This window comes from Myotis myotis, unplaced genomic scaffold, assembly GCF_014108235.1.
Source record: "Myotis myotis isolate mMyoMyo1 unplaced genomic scaffold, mMyoMyo1.p scaffold_m19_p_3, whole genome shotgun sequence".
NCBI lineage: Eukaryota > Metazoa > Chordata > Mammalia > Chiroptera > Vespertilionidae > Myotis > Myotis myotis.
In genome coordinates this window covers 157,810,136-157,826,087 of record NW_023416335.1, presented here as the reverse complement: position 1 = coordinate 157,826,087, position 15,952 = coordinate 157,810,136, and the positions used below count along the sequence as shown (strand labels likewise).

The 15,952-nt window shown below is 46.3% G+C and overlaps 1 protein-coding gene across 6 annotated transcripts in view; it reads right to left on the bottom strand.

Annotated features, from left to right (window-relative positions):
• Positions 1–15,952, bottom strand: part of BAZ2A (bromodomain adjacent to zinc finger domain 2A) — a 37,595-nt gene that overhangs the window by 17,405 nt on the left and 4,238 nt on the right. For 2 of the 6 annotated variants that reach the window (XM_036301490.1, XM_036301491.1), the window contains exons 2-4: positions 15,368–15,452; positions 2,622–2,759; positions 485–1,075 (exon numbers count right to left, since the gene is read on the bottom strand). In XM_036301490.1, coding sequence (XP_036157383.1) covers positions 485–1,075; positions 2,622–2,757 — 727 coding nt within the window. In that variant the 5' untranslated portion in view covers positions 2,758–2,759; positions 15,368–15,452. Of the gene's footprint in view, positions 1–484; positions 1,076–2,621; positions 2,760–14,747; positions 14,899–15,367; positions 15,453–15,952 lie in introns of those variants that run through there. The other 4 variants (XM_036301488.1, XM_036301492.1, XM_036301489.1 and 1 more) reach the window with 3 other exon arrangements.

Below are 15,952 nucleotides of genomic sequence, written 5' to 3'. Positions count from 1 at the left end.
AGATCACATGTACCAACAACAAAAAAAGAAGGAAACTGTGAGCAGACAAGCAATGGTATGCTCTGCCGGCTTCCTTCCCTCCTTCAAATGCTAATCACTATTAGGGCTCAGGCCACTTTAGCAGCCAGTCTAGCCATGCCATAATCAAGTCAAATTGACCTCAATGCTCCCTGCTAATGCCCAACCCCTTCCTATATTTTGGAAGAAGCCCTGATACAGTGTCTGTTGGGGCTGTTTCAGGCTCGCCCACCTGCCCTCTTCAGGCCAGCAGCTCTGCATGAGCTTGAAATAATTTGCACTCCCACTCACGAGCTGGTGCTGCTGCCACAAAAACACCAGCCACTTGGCTCTGCTAACCACCAACATGCAAATCAGCCTCCACTGCAGAGAGCTGGAAAGACAAGTTTTCCTCACCTCAAAAAGCCACTGCCCCCTTAGCCCCATTTTCCTATTCCCCACCAAGCTCCCAGGCCCACAGTTATACCTGGCTGCTCTTCTTCCAGCTCCAGGCTGCCTACCAAGCCAGTGCCATTCTCTGCCACAACTGAAGTCAGCTCCTTTTCTGCCTCATCAGGATGAATACCACTGCCTACCTCCTGGGAGGGCGCAAAAGTCTGGATGCTGGAGCCCAACATGGGAGAAGTCTGTGGGGAGGTGAAAAAACTAGGGGGTCCATTGGGCATCACCTCAAAATTCTGGTCAGGAAAGGAATCATACAGTTCCTGTGAGTCGAAGTTAAGCCCCATGGGACTCTGGGTACCGTTGGCCCAGAACTCTTGGCTCCCAGCCCGAAGGTTAGTGTTGTGACTTGGGGATGAAGGTTGTCGGCTGCCTCCAAGGATGCCATTGAGTGGGTATTGTCCCCCCGAGAACTGGGAGAGAAGGGGTGGGTCCTTGAGGTTGCTGCCAGGATTGGCGGGTGGGTATTGTGAGTAATTCCAGAGACAGTCGTAGGCCACGTGGGGTTGATGGAGGTGTGAGGTGCTGGAGGAGTGGGGAGCAGAGTTCAAAATCCCTGAAGTAGTAGTGTGAGATACAGTAGATAAGCCATTAACATTCACATCCCCATTCAAACCTGGCAGAAAAGGAGGGAAAAGGGTCAGTTACAGATATGTGTGCAAGTAACTCTACCAACTCTAACCAAAAGAATAACACTGACTAGAAAAAGGGAAGGTGAAGGGGAGGGGATTCCCCCTCTGCTATATTTATGTCTTTCTGGTCTCCAGGGAACACCCAACACAGATGCTCCTGTATATAAGCTTAGCAACTGCTGCTGAGGCTACTGAGTAGGGGGCTGGGGAGCTCTCCTGGTCTACCACAGGAGTGAACAGCAGAGAGCTGGCTGCTACTGACGCTCAGGGCTTTTTATTTTGTTTAAATGAAGCTATTTGCAGATTCCCTACAGTGACTTGCATTCTTTCCCATCCTCACTCCCTAAAGGAATTTTCCCCTGGATTGGCATGACTGAATTCTCCTGGCCCCTCTTTTCCCCAGTGCCTATTTGGCCCCACAGTGGGACCAGAAGGGACAGCCTTCACCTCACTGGCACATGCAGATACAGCACTTCGTGCTGGGCTAAGAATAGAAGGTGCAGTCACCACAGCAGCAAGATCCCAGCTCAAAAGACTTGGATTGGCCTCTCCCCATAAGTACTGGGGTGGGGTGGGGAGATCTCTGCATGACCAGTACTGCAGATTTCAATTCTCAACACCAATGACAACCTCTACACTCAATCAAATAAAAAGGAACCAAGATGTAAGGAAGCTGGGGCAAAGGGGTCCTCCAGTGAAATAAAGAAACTTCTATCTACCTACAACCTTATGGAGAGTAGGAGGGATGGGTGGGAAGTATACGCCTATGGTAGTATTTTTTTGCTGTAAGGAAGAAGTGAAGCATTGGGCTTCTCTCTGCTTCGAAACATAAAGTACCTGAAACCCAGGCAAGATTATAGAGAGGTACTTGGCAGAGCCATGGTTCAGAGCAAATGATAAGCCAAATCCAGGAAAAAGCCTGATCCTGGCAATAACAAGTCCAGCTGGAATTAGATGTTTCTCTCTGGGGAACTAGATAAGTAAGCATTAAAACTCTCCATGTCTCTATCTTCCATCCTCAAGGACAGGAGGTAGCACAAGCATTCTGCCCTCTTTTCTGTTGAACAAATTAAAAGGGAAACACATACCAACCTTCAACCCCACCCTTACCCCCCACCCCATCCTCAGGGTGGCTTCTCCAACCTCTAAATACAGCTTCTCAGAAAGCGGACCCCTCACCTCTCTCATGGGTCCCACCTGATTATCAGAAGCCTTAGCCACCTCACCACTCTCTGGCACAGTCAGAGAACAGGGAAGAGCAGGCTAAGATGAAAAAGCCAGGATCTTTTTCAATCTCTTCCAACCTTTAGTCAAGACTAAAAGTATTGCTTCCATTACCCCCTAGAACTTGTCCTTAGAAGCTTGATTTCCCTCCAGCAGCTGGAGTTCTGAGGATTCCCTCCCTCCCTCCCTTTCCCCCTGGCACAGAGCTGAGGTAGCCAGCCCAGAGGGGATCCAAATCTTGTCCCATTAACCTGATAAAGGAACGATGCCCATTCCCGTTCCAGGCCATGTGGCCCTCACACTCACTTTTCCCTTGCTGGGGGAAGTTCATGGGAGACCCGTTAGTGTAGAGGCCCTCCCCTGAGGAGGGGGAGGGTTTCAGTCCTGAGGCAGCAGGTGCAGGGGGAAGGCCAGTAAAGTTAAAATGGTCGTTGGCCTCCATTTCTGTAGGAGAGGAGAGAGGGGGGGGGGGAAACACTGGTGGTTAAACAAAGTTATGTCACTTGAAATTCTCTAAAGGGATTGCCATCCTTACTTCTATCTACTTACCCTTCTCCTACCGTAGAGACTAAAGGTAAAAGAGGAAAAACCATACTCCTAACCTGGACACTGACCATACAGAAATAGTCTTTTTAAGTCAGCCTTGTAGAGATAAAAAGAGTTAGTGAGAAAAACAAAGACACAAGCCTGCAGGAGTCTTTCCCCTGTGTTAGCCCTATCCTTTTAAAAATATATACATTTTTTATTGATTTCAGAGAGGAAGGGAGGAGGGAGAGAAAGAAACATCAATGATGAGAGAATCACCGATCAGCCGCCTCCCGCATGTCCCCCACTGGGGATGGAACCCACAAACCCAGCATGTGCCCTGACTGGGAAATGAACAGTGACCTCCAGTTCACAGGTCAATACTCAACCACTGAGCCACACTGGCCAGGCTAGCCCTACCCTCTTCAGTCCCAGTCCAAGTTACCCTTCTATGTTAGATATTAGCCCCCTATTGTAACATTTAACATTCTCCATCCTTTTGGTTTTTTTCCCTTCAAAGCAAGGCCAGAGTCCTACAGATTCTCAAAGCCATCTTATTTTTTTTTTTTTAGCATATTTTTATTGATTTTTTTAAATTGATTTCAGAGAGAGAAAAGGAGAGGGAGAGATAGAAACATTAATGATGAGAGAGAATCATTGATCCACTGCCTCCTGCACACCCCATACTGGGGATCGAGTCTGCAACCTGGGCATGTGCCCTGACCAGAAATCGAACTCCCTGACCTCCTGGTTCAGGGTTGATGCTCAATCACTGAGCCACGCAGGCCTGGCTCAAAGCCACCTTTTTTATAGGAAGCCACAGAAATGGGGGTATTGGCTGAAAAGCATATTTGATATATATCCTTTGTTTTATTATTATAGTTGAGTTAAACAATTCTTTAATATTTTTTATTGATTTCAGAGAGAACAAGAGGTGGGGAGAGAGATAGAAACATCAATGATGAGAGAGAATCATTGATCGGATGGCTGCCTCCCGCACACCCCCTTACAAGGGATCTAGCCTGAAACACAGGCATGTGCCCTGAATGGGAATCAAACCATGACCTCCTGTTTCAGAGGTCAACACTCAACCACTGAGCCACACCAGCTGGGCTCAAGTTAAACAATTTCCACGTTATCCTATCCAGAGTCCTCGATATCTGAAGAAGATAATATTGTTACCTTAGTAAAGGGATTTGAAAAGGAGAATACATTTCAGGAAAGGTGACCATAATGGCAAAATTCAAATCACCCAGCAACACTTCTTTTTTACCATGGGAAATACCATGTTCTCCAAGAATTCAGCTCAGAAGTGTCAGAGGTTAAATAAGAGGGTGTCTCAAGGAATATTACTCTGTTATATCTACTATGGTTCATAACGTTCTGGTTTGTGGCTTACATGTAAAAGGATACAGCTGGATATTTACATTTGTAAAGTACAGTGGCGCATTGGGATGCAGTAGTTAAAAAAGCTTTTCATTCTCTCCTGAATATGAGATATGCTCCTAGTGAAGCCCTTGATCAGAATAAACCTTTCTTTGATAGAGCAAAGAGAAGAGAAAGATAGGAAGTAGAAGCCAGAATTATTGGTAGTCTGACAAGACAATCAGATACTTATGATGTACTAGTAGTGTGCATTCTAATTTGATATGTGAGACATGATCTGTCTTGATACTGAAAAAGCAGCTCCTTGGGTTACTATGTATTTTTTAAAAAAGGGCAGAAGAGCCATAACAGGTTTGGCTCAGTGGCCAGAGCATCGGCCTGCGGACTCAAGGGTCCCAGGTTTGGTCCCGGTCAAGGGCATGTATCTTGGTTGCGGGCACATCCCCAGTAGGAGGTGTGCAGGAGGCAGCTGATCAATGTTTCTCTCTCATCGATGTTTCTAACTCTCTATCCCTCTCCCTTCCTCTCTGTAAAAATCAATAAAATATTTAAAAAAAAAAAAAAAAGGACAGAAGAATTCAGGTAGAAAGATTTATCAAACTCCTAAGATGAGGCAATAAGCTGATCTAGGTGATGTTTTAAATAACCTCTTTTTATAACAAACTAGAAGTTGGGAGGGGGGGGCAGAAAGGAGCAGGTTAATGGGGGGAAAAGGGGGCATCTTTAATATTTTCATCAATAAAGACAAATAAAAAGGAAAAACACAGAAGCAAAACTTTTAAAAAAATGAATAAACTGGCTAAGAGTATATATGACTACTGCCCAAGGTTTGCAAGAGTTACGCTCCTGAATATGCTAGATGATGCAAATTAGACACCATTAGGTAATTTGTGAATTTAATTCTGAGCATGAAATATTAACCCTGTATAGAATATGGCATGATAGCTATAAGGTTTTCCAGGCTAAATACCATAATTAGCTCTACTTTCATCAACTTTAACTACAATTTTTTAAAATACTGATTTGAGAGAGAGAAGAATGGAGGAGAGATAGAAACATTGATGAGAAACATCGATTAGCTGCCTCCTGCATGCCCCTACTGGGGATCAAACCCTGATCTCCGGGTTCATGGATCGACACTCAACCACTGAGCCACACCGGCTGGGCTTAACTGAAATTTCAAAAAATAAAAGCAATTTGTGTTTTGTTGATTTAAGGGGGAAAAGTTTTTAGGATTGACTTATTTCCCCATCTTCACTCTAAAATTAGCAGCAAAGCCCTAGCTGGTTTGGCTCAGTGGATAGAGTTGGCCTGCAGACTGAGGGGTCCCAGGTTCAATTCTGGTCAAGGGCACATGCCCGGTTGCAGATTTGATCCCCAATAGGGGGTGTGCAGGAGGCAGCCGATCAATGGTTCTCTCTCATCATTTATGTTTCTATCTCTCCCTCTTCCTTCCTCTCTGAAAGCAATAAAAAAAAAAAAAAAAAAAAAGGCAGCAAACCTAAACCTGCTATGCATCAATAAAGAAATTGGGTCTCTGCCCAGCCGGTGTGGCTCAGTGGTTGAGCATCAACCCATGAACCAGGAGGTCAGGGTTTGATTACTGGCCTGGCCAGGGCACAGGCCCAGGTTGCAGGCTCCATCCCCAGTAGGGGGTGTGCAGGAGGCGGCTGACCAATGATTCTCTCTCATCGTTGATGTTTCTCTCTCCCTCTCCCTTCCTATCTCTGAAATCAATAAAAATATATTTAAAAAAGAAAGAGCCTTGGCTGGTTTGGCTCAGTGGATAGAGCATCGGCCAGCGAACTGAAGGGTCTCAGGTTTGTTTCCAATCAAGGGCACAAGTCCGGGTTGCTCACTTGATCCCTGATAGGGGATGTGCAGGAGGTGGCTAATCAATGATTCTCTCTCATCACTGATGTTTCTCTCTCTCTCTCTCCCTCCCCCTTCCTCTCTGAAATCTATATAAATATATTAAAAGAAAACAAAAAGGAAGGAAGGAGGGAAGGAGAGAGGGAAGGAAGGAAGGAAAGAAGGAGGGAGGGAGGGAGGGAGGGAGGGAGGGAGGGAGGGAGGGAGGGAGGGAGGGAAGGAACGAAGGAACGAACAAACGAACTGGGTCTCTATAGAGAAAGGTCTTAGGATCCCCTAGTATTTCCCTATAGTTAAAGGCCACTCCTCAGTAGTAAGGGATCTGAAATAGAAACATCATGAGATTAATGATCCCTCTGAAATGAAAGACAACAAGGAGGAAAGTTCATTCCCTAATTCTCTAGGTTACAAAGCTTACATCACAGACCAAAGAGGATATTCATTTCAGAAGTCCTAGAAATGCTATGTCTGAAGAGCCAATCTCATCTGACCCCCACCATTCCCTCCCTCAGTTTTATGCAAAGTCACACCTCCCCTGGTGTGTTTCTGTGACACACACACCTTCTTTCCTATGTGCACTGGACTATATCCTCCCACTCAATGATCGGTCACATTTCATTTTTCCATTTTCTTTTTGAATCCATAAAGAAACTAGTGAGTGACCTCCTCTCTGCTACTCTGGGAGAGCACAGCATTTCCTGTCTCATAAATTATATACTAATAAGAATAAATGGATGGCTCACAGAAATCAGATAAGTAAATGAAATGGGAAGTTATCTAGTGCCTGAGGTCTGTTTCCCCACTAGCCTCTATTGAAGGGGTCATCAGGACCACATTCATGTCATTTACAAGAGGCCTCCTAGAGACAAAACATCTTTGTGCTGTGCAGTGAGATCCGCACAACACAGTGGGCTCTAGGTTCAAATCCCAGCTCTCCTACTACTAACTGTGTGACCCTGGACAAATCACTTAACGTTATTAAGCATCAATTTCATCATAAGAACTTTAGTACCCATCTCCAGAGCTTGTAAAGATTTAGTGAGAAAATCTATATAAAGGACCTAGCACACTGTCACCCGGAAAGTATTCAATAAATGTTAGCTGTTATTATTAGACAAAAAGAGTAAAGACTGCTTAACTTCAAAAAGATAATCATGGCCCTAACTGGTTTGGCTCAGTGAATAGAGAGTCAGCCTGCGGACTGAAGGGTCCCGGGTTCGATTCCGGTCAAGGGCATGTACCTTCGTTGCGGACACATCCCCAGTAGGGGGCGTGCAAGAGGCAGCTGATCGATGTTTCTCTCTCATCGATGTTTCTAACCTTCTATCCCTTTCCCTTTTTCTCTGTGAAAAATCAATAAAATATATACATTAAAAAAAAAAAAGATAATCATGGCCCTAGCTGGCTTGGCTCAGTGGATAGAGCATCAGCCTACAGATGAAGGGTCCTGGCTTCAATTCCAGTCATGGGCACATGCCTGGGTTGCGGGCTCCATCCCTAGTGGGGGGCATGCAAGAGGCAGCCAATCGATGATTCCCTCTCATCATTGGTGTTTCTATATCTCTCTCCCTCTCACTTCCTCTCTGATATCAATAAAAAATATATTTTAAAAAAAAGATAATCATGGCCAAAAGGTCAAAATATAACATAAATATAATTTAAACTGTTACCCAGCCAGACTTCCCTATAGGCAACTTGACACTTGATTTCAGATGTCACTTAAATATGGGATCACAGTATGGGAATGTAAAGAAAATGTGGACAGCTCCTTTCAGCAATAAACTCTAGGTTATTTCATTTTAACCTTGCTACCCAAGATGCTTTGCACAATAAAACCTGAAAATAAATTATGCCTTCCTATCTAGAACCAATAAGGGCATCATCAGTAAAGCAAAGGAGAATGTCTCCCTTTGAACTAATAGGATTTTGGCCAAATGAAAAAAGAAATTAGTGCCCAATCCCCAGAATAGCAGACAGCTCTCATGACCAGGAGTACAATCAGGCCAGTCTCCAGCCCATTCCCAGTAATATGTAAATGGATCTCTTAAGAACCTCTATACTTCATTTATATGAGTTAAGAGGTGGTACCCCATAAGCTTGAAGTAGTAAAGTCCTTGACACATGGCCAAATAGGCTTCTCTTCTCTCAGTTGCAACTGACAAATTACTACTCTGTGGACCTGTGACATGGTTTAAACAGAAAAAAGCTGACAATGCACAAAGTGTTGAAATAAATATTACAGATTTCAACACTGTTGCAGGTGCCCTGACCAATCCTAACACTCAGACCTCTGAGGCGACCCACAGAACGGCAAGACACATTAACACCACCCAGCTAGACACTTTGGCAATCCCTAAAGCTCTTTGGTTTGTTCTTCCCATATAGTATAACAAAATTTCACACATAGGTTTCTAATTCTTTTTTTTTTTAAGGGGTGGAGATTTCACATATTTACCTTCACTAAACAGCAAAAGCAAATTTTGCTGTTTAGTAAGTAAATAACTCACACTAGTATGTTTTAGCTTTGTAATTGTGAATGTTATGAAGATTATTTCTCAATTCTACATTTCTCTGGATTCATCCACCATACTCTGGAAACTACCAACCAGGGATGACTTTGCCCCCTGAAGGGACATTTAGTAATGACAAAAGGTATATGTTACTGGCATCCAGTAAGTAGAAACTAGGGGTGCTTCTAATGACCCTGCCAATACACAAGACAGCCCACAACAAATAATCATGTGGTCCAAGATACCAATAGAGCCAATGCTGAAAAATCCTGCTCTAATATAAAAGCTGTCTTATTCCCCACTCCTGGGGAAGTTTCAAAAGTTTCCATTATTCCCAGTTCCTGATGCTGCAAACAAGGATGCTTTTACTTTTATACCTAAAAAATCCTTCCCTAGCCCTAGCTGATTTTGCTCAGTGGATAGAGCATTGGCCTGCAGACTGAATGGTCCCAGGTTCAATTCTGGTGAAGGGCACATGCCTGGGTTGCGGTCTTGATCCCCAGTAGGGGGCGTGCAGAAGGCAGCCAATCAATGATTCTCTCTCATCATTGATGTTTCTTTCTCTCTCCCCCTCTCCCTTCCTCTCTCTGAAAAATCAATACAATATATATATTGATTGGTTCGATTCCGGTCAAGGGCATTTACCTTGGTTGCGGGCACATCCCCAGTAGGAGGTGTACAGGAGGCAGCTGATTGATGTTTCTAACTCTCTATCCCTCTCCTTTCCTCTCTGTAAAAAAATCAATAAAATATATATTTTTTTAAAAACAGTCCCTTCAAACTCTGACTCAGACTACAGCATGTATTGTATAAGGCTCATTCCCTAAAAAATGTCCTTTCCTTAACCCCCTTTCCAATTCAGGCTAGCAAGGCAGGAGGAAGATGATGAAAGAGGATTATACCAAGGGGGGCTACTCCAAAGCAACTGCCATGTCCAGGCTGCTCAGGAGAACACAAAGATGACTGTTCTCTATCCTGAGTTCTTCTAAACCAGCGGTTCTCAACCTGTGGGTCGCGACCCCTTTGGCGGTTGAACGACCCTTTCACAGGGGCCGCCTAAGACCATCCTGCATATCAGATATTTACATTATGATTCATAACAGTAGCAACATTACAGTTATGAAGTAGCAACGAAAATAATTTTATGGTTGGGTCACAACATGAGGAACTGTATTTAAAGGGCCAGAAGGTTGAGAACCACAACGATGTAGTTTCTACAACACCCGTCAGATACTAAATCCTACCATTGTGCCTCCAGCACCTAATTTAGTGCTAAGTACATAAAAGAACTAAAGGAAATACATATCTGTCGAACCCACAGATAGAACAAATAAATAGGTATTTTCTGCCAGCTTACTCATCCAATTAAGGTTGTGATTTTTGCTCCTACTATTCTGAGAGAACCAATAAGTTCAGCTTCATTCTTCATAAAGATAACAATTTCTAGAGGAAGAAAGGCCCAAATCCTGACTTATTTTAGACAGCTGTCCCCTGTAGAAAATAAGGCAAGGAAACAGAAATATTGAGAGTGTGAAAGGCAATAAATTTAAGCTCTAAATTAGTAAAATGTTCTGCTTGATTTAACTTAATACTCAAGGGACAGATAAGTTTTTAAATATCTGTTGACTGGATAAAGGAACCATTTAACAATCTAGGCTAGGTGTTCTGTCACTGCTCCGGTCACTTCACTGTCAAAGGACGAGAAATGCCTCTGAAATTGCAGGACACTAAATATCACAGTCCACAGGTTGTAACAAGGTTATTTCTCTATTTCAGCTGATTGATTTTAGGAAATTCAACTCAAACAGTTAAGAACTCCACCTTTCCTACAAGATGATCTTCTCCCCTCCTGCTCCCCCCACAAAAAAAACCTGAGCTGAGCATGCAGGTTAAAGATTCCATTTGGGCCAAAACCGGTTTGGCTCAGTGGATAGAGCGTCGGCCTGCGGACTGAAAGGTCCCAGGTTCGATTCCGGTCAAGGGCATGTACCTGGGCTGCGGGCACATCCCCAGTGGGAGATGTGCAGGAGGCGGCTGATCCATGTTTCTCTCTCATCAATGTTTCTGACTATCTCTCTCCCTTCCTCCCTGTAAAAAATCAATAAAATATATTTAAAAAAAAAAAAAAGATTCCATTTGGGCCCTAGCAAGTTTGGCTCGGTGGATAGAGCGTCGACCTGCAGACTGAAGGGTCCCAGGTTTGATTCCGGTCAAGGGCATGTGCCTTGGTTGCGGACACATACCCAGTGGGAGGGGTGTGCAGGAAGCAGCTGATCGATGCTTCTCTCTCATCAATGTTTCTAACTATCCCTCTCCTTTCCTCTCTGAAAAAATCAATAAAAAAATACATTAAAAAAAAAAGATTCCATTTGGAAGAGCCAATCCACCTGTTTCTTAAAAACCCTCCGTTTTTGCTAAGGTTATATTATCCTTTCAGTCTGTAAAATACCCTCTTAATTATTTTTTATAACTAGGAGGACAAAAGACTCAGTAACACAGTAACACAATTCTACTTTTATTGCCAGTGGCTCAATCCAAGGACAAACAAACAAATCAGGAAGATTATTTACCCCAGGAAATACCTCAAAAGTTTTATACTTCACTCTATGTCCTAGGACCGTGGTCGGCAAACCTCGGCTCGCGAGCAACATGTGGCTCTTTGGCCCCTTGAGTGTGGCTCTTCCACAAAATACCACATGCGGGCGCGCACGTACAGTGCGATCGAAACTTCGTGGCCCATGCGCAGAAGTCGGTATTTTGTGGAAGAGCCAGTATTTTGTTGAAGAGCCACATTCAGGGGGCCAAAGAGCCGCATGTGGCTCGCTAGCCACAGTTTGCCGACCACTGTCTAGGACAGTGATGGCGAACCTTTTGAGCTCGGCGTGTCAGCATTTTGAAAAACCCTAACCTAACTCTGGTGCCGTGTCACATATAGAAATTTTTTTGATATTTGCAACCATAGTAAAACAAAGACTTATATTTTTGATATTTATTTTATCTATTTAAATGCCATTTAACAAAGAAAAATCAACCAAAAAAATTAGTTCGCGTGTCACCTCCGACGCATGTCATAGGTTTGCCATCACTGGTCTAGGACATAAAAACTTTGAATACTGAACACATCTCACACAAAGTCAAGCATCACATCAGTTATTAGAGTAACTTCCACACTATGTTAACAGTGAAAGAATATAGCAGACCACTTCAGAGGTGAGGTGATGAAAAAGGTCGACAGCAGCAAGACAGAGTAACCCTAACAAGCTTTTCTTCTCTCTTGGCAACACCTGATTCCAGAATCACAAGACTCCAAGATGAACCTCTCAGGGCATTCTAGACTTCTGACTGGCTCTGAGGTCAGCCCACATAGTTCTATCTATACCTCAATTTTTTTCCTTTAGAGAGAGAAAAGGGCGGAGGGGGGAGAGAATGTCAATATTAAGAAATATATTTCTGATAGAAAAATGCATCCATTTTACAAGAGGGTCATGAAAAGTTTGTTTCATTCAGCTTTCTGATCAATCACGTATCAAATGAACTCAGTATCTACTTTCTCAAAATCAACTATTTCTTTTAGAGTCCAAAGAAAGAAGTGGTCTTTCTCCCTCACTCTTTTAACCCCCCAACGGGGAAAATCAATGTACTATTCTGTCAGGTCCCAATTTAGATAAACAAAGGTTGAAGAAAGGGGAACTTAGAGTCAGTGTCAAATCAACCTATCAGAAAGCAACTCAAACCAACCAGTAAGCAGAGAGGCAAGAAAAAGGACAATGACATGGGACTTGTTTTTACTGTTGCAACCTCAACAGCCACAGTGAAAAAAGCATGATGCTATCTTAAAAGTGATGATGCTGCTATCACATAATCATATGCCTATCTGTTCATATCCTGGACCTCTATCCTAGGAATCTACAATTCAGGTGGGAAGTTTGTGACTGGAAAATAATGAAAAGTTTATAAAGTGCCAAGCTTAAGCAGTTTTCAGTGTAGTCCAATGATCTCAATCAACACCTCATCTCTCAAAATATAAAATCCTGTGGCCAACTCATCTCTAACCAAACCCAGTGTCTAACAAAGTGCCTATGGACACAGTACACAGTCCATCACTATGCTATATAGCAGAAATCTCCTGGAGTTATCAGGTGGGAGAAAGAGAAAATCTGCATACATGACTTTGCACAAAAACAGAGGAAAAGCTTACCACTCTCCAAGAAGGGTAATAACAGAGAAGATGTCTTTTATGAACTGAAGAGTAAGTCATATGACAGCTAACTCCCCTAATTAGTTGATTCTGCAAAAGGTAAACTCTCCAGCCCTGACCGGTTTGGCTCAGTGGATAAAGTGTTGGCCTGCAGACTGAAGGGTCCCAGGTTTGATTCCGGTCACGGGCATGTACCTGGGTTGCGGGCACATCCCCAGTGGGAGATGTGCAGGAGGCAGCTGATCGATGTTTCTCTCACATCGATGTTTCTAACTCTCTATCCCTCTCCCTTCCTCTCTGTGGAAAATCAATAAAATATATTAAAAAAAAAAAAAAAAAAGGTAAACTCTCCAACATCCTGTCAACCAACAAGCTTCCCACAGACTATCCTTGGGCTAGAATCACCAGTGAGGAATAAGCCCACCATCCTCTCTTTGCAAATCAGTCTCTATCCCAACACACAAATCCCACTCACACATCTTCCCCATTCCCTCCTCTTTTTTTACCTCTCAGAATCTACCCTTCACCTCAGAAGCTCACTTACTCAGGTGCTCTGCAATACATAAATTATCATGCTTAAGAATACATCAGGCAGAATTCAAAAAAGCCACTCCTCTCATGCCACAAAGACCGAGGTGCTCCTGGCAGCTCTCTATGCTGAGGGGATGTGCATCACTCGTGTTCAAAGTGTAGCCCTGCGGGTGGATGACTGAGTTTGCTCCTCTATGACCTCCAGCTCAAGGAGAAAAAATCAAAACAGGGAGACAGAGATGCTCTGGAGGGGGTATTGGGATCAGGGGATCAACTGCAGTGACTACTTACTTCCCAGTTGACAAATTAAGTTAAAAAAGAAAAAAAAAGTCGAACGAAAGGACTCTCACATCACATGGTTGGCAGGATCCAAGCTTGCCCAGAAGGCCTCAGAAAATGAAACCAAATCTGATTAAAATGGACATTTCAAAACAAGAGACGCAGCAGCAAACGCACAGCTGCCATTTCCCGGCCACATCCTGCGGGAGGCTGGGGGAGGGGCCGTTTGTGTACAGATGGAGGTGAAAGCCCCCCCCCCCCCGCACCCTCCCCCTACAAGGATGCAAATCTCTCCTCCAATAAAGCCTACAAAGGAGGCTGCTATTGGCACTGCTACCCCTGGAAACTGGGAGCAGCAGGAAAGAAAGGGGTGAGGCGGGACCATCTTTTTCCGCCACGGAAATGGGGATCCCCTGAGTGAGGGATCCCCCTTGGAAAGGACTCCCTCTTTATTCTTCCCTTCGGTCCCTGAGCGGAGCTCAAACCCGGACGCTTCAGCATCAGCCCCTCCAGCCCCGGTCCGGAGTGCGGGAGTCCCCCGGGACCCAGGCCCCGGCCCGCGCAGCACCGCTCCAGAGGGGCCTCTCCTGCCGGCCACGCACACACGCCGCCCAGGGAGACACCCCGAGACCCCAGGGAACCCCATCTACCTCCGCTCGCCGCTGCCAACACAGCCCATCCCCACAAACGGTGGTCAATCCGCCAGGGAACCCCCTCACCCACCCTGCGCACCCGGCCCGCCCCCACCCCCACCCCACCCCCACCCGAGGAGGTGGAGCCCCGCCCGGGGATTCCACCCCGAGTTCCCCACACAAGTCACTTCCACCAGCCAGGCGGCTGCACTGCCTCGGCGACGGCGGACACCTTCGTTGCCACCGCCGGGAGCCTCCACCGCCTCTCCCGCCCCCACCGCCCCATCCCGGGTGTTCAGCAGACCCGCCGGGCCCCCGCGCCCCCAGCCTCTCGGGCAGGGCGACCCCCGCCCGGGGCTCGGTCCTACTGGCAACAGCCGGCGTCAGCTCTCGCCCCAGGCGAGGCTCTGGGCAGCTCCGCCGCCTCCGCCGGCAGAGCGAAGCCGCGGACGAAAGCTGACTCCCTCCCCTCAGGCCCCCGGCCCCAGACCCCACAGACCTGAGGTGGCGGCGTCCAGCCCGACTCGGGGCCTGTCTCTCCCCGGGGGACGGGCGGTTCACATGGCCGCGCTCCGGGCGCCAGAAGGGGAGGGGGCTTTGGGGGAGGGGGACCTGGGGTCCAGGAGGGGGGAGGGGGACGCGGCTCAACCGCGGGGCCCGAGCGGAGCCAACATGGCCGGCGGAGGAGGAGTGAGTCGAAGCCGGAGGGGGCGGGGAAGCTGCGGTAGACGGAGCGCCGTCCTCCGCGCCGCCGGGTCCTAGCGCCGGGCGCTGCCTTCCGGATCCGGACCTGGGTCCTAGCGCCGCCGCCTCCCCAGCCTACCCGGCAGCTCCCCAGTCTACACCGCGTCTCGTGGTGGCCGGCAGGCCCGCTTCACACTGAACAGACGGAAAGGCGTGCCATGGTCCCAAGGTTAATCTAAAAGACCGAGTTTCTAGGACCGAGGCAAGCGCCACTTCCCTAGGGGGGTGGGGTTGAGATCATGTCGAAGGCAGTCATTTCCCAGGCTGGGGAGTGGAGAAGTGGAAGTGGAGAAGCGGAAAGGTTAGTCAGCAAAGTCCAGTCCTGGCAAAGGGGTGGAGAAAGGCGAGAGCCTACTGCGCCTGCTGCCCACTCACCTCTGTCCTGTGGGGGCAGCCGGGTCCTGCCTGGATCATCACTTTCCCAGCGACATCTGCAGGGCCCTGCGGGTCGGGAAGAGTCCTGTGCGTAGGAAAAGGAAGGTCGGCGCTGGAGCCAGACAGGGAAGACCTGCCTACGTTTAGCCAACACCTGGTCAGAGGAGCCGGGGATGACCAGGAAAACCGACAAGCCATTAAGGTGTCCCAAATGTCCACCTATTCTTTAACTCCAGTGCTTTCTTTTGACAGGGCTATATAACTGTGGGAAACCTAATGAGGACAGAAAAGTCTAGAAGAGGACGACAGTGTGGCTATCGTCTAAAATGTCTATTGTAGGGCCCCAGGGTGGGGAATAGTGCCCTATAGGATGTTGGAGTTTAGAGAGTTTCTAGTCCAGCCTTCGCTTGTTTGGCAGATAAACAAATTAAGGCCAGAGAGGATAATCAACTTGTTCAAGGTCAAATAGGTAAAATGTGACTAGAAACCAGCTTTCCTTTTCTAGCAACTCAACAGGCTTTGCAGGCTTCAATTCAATGCAATTCAGTTCTACAAGCAATTGCCTAAATTGTGCAAAACTGAGGC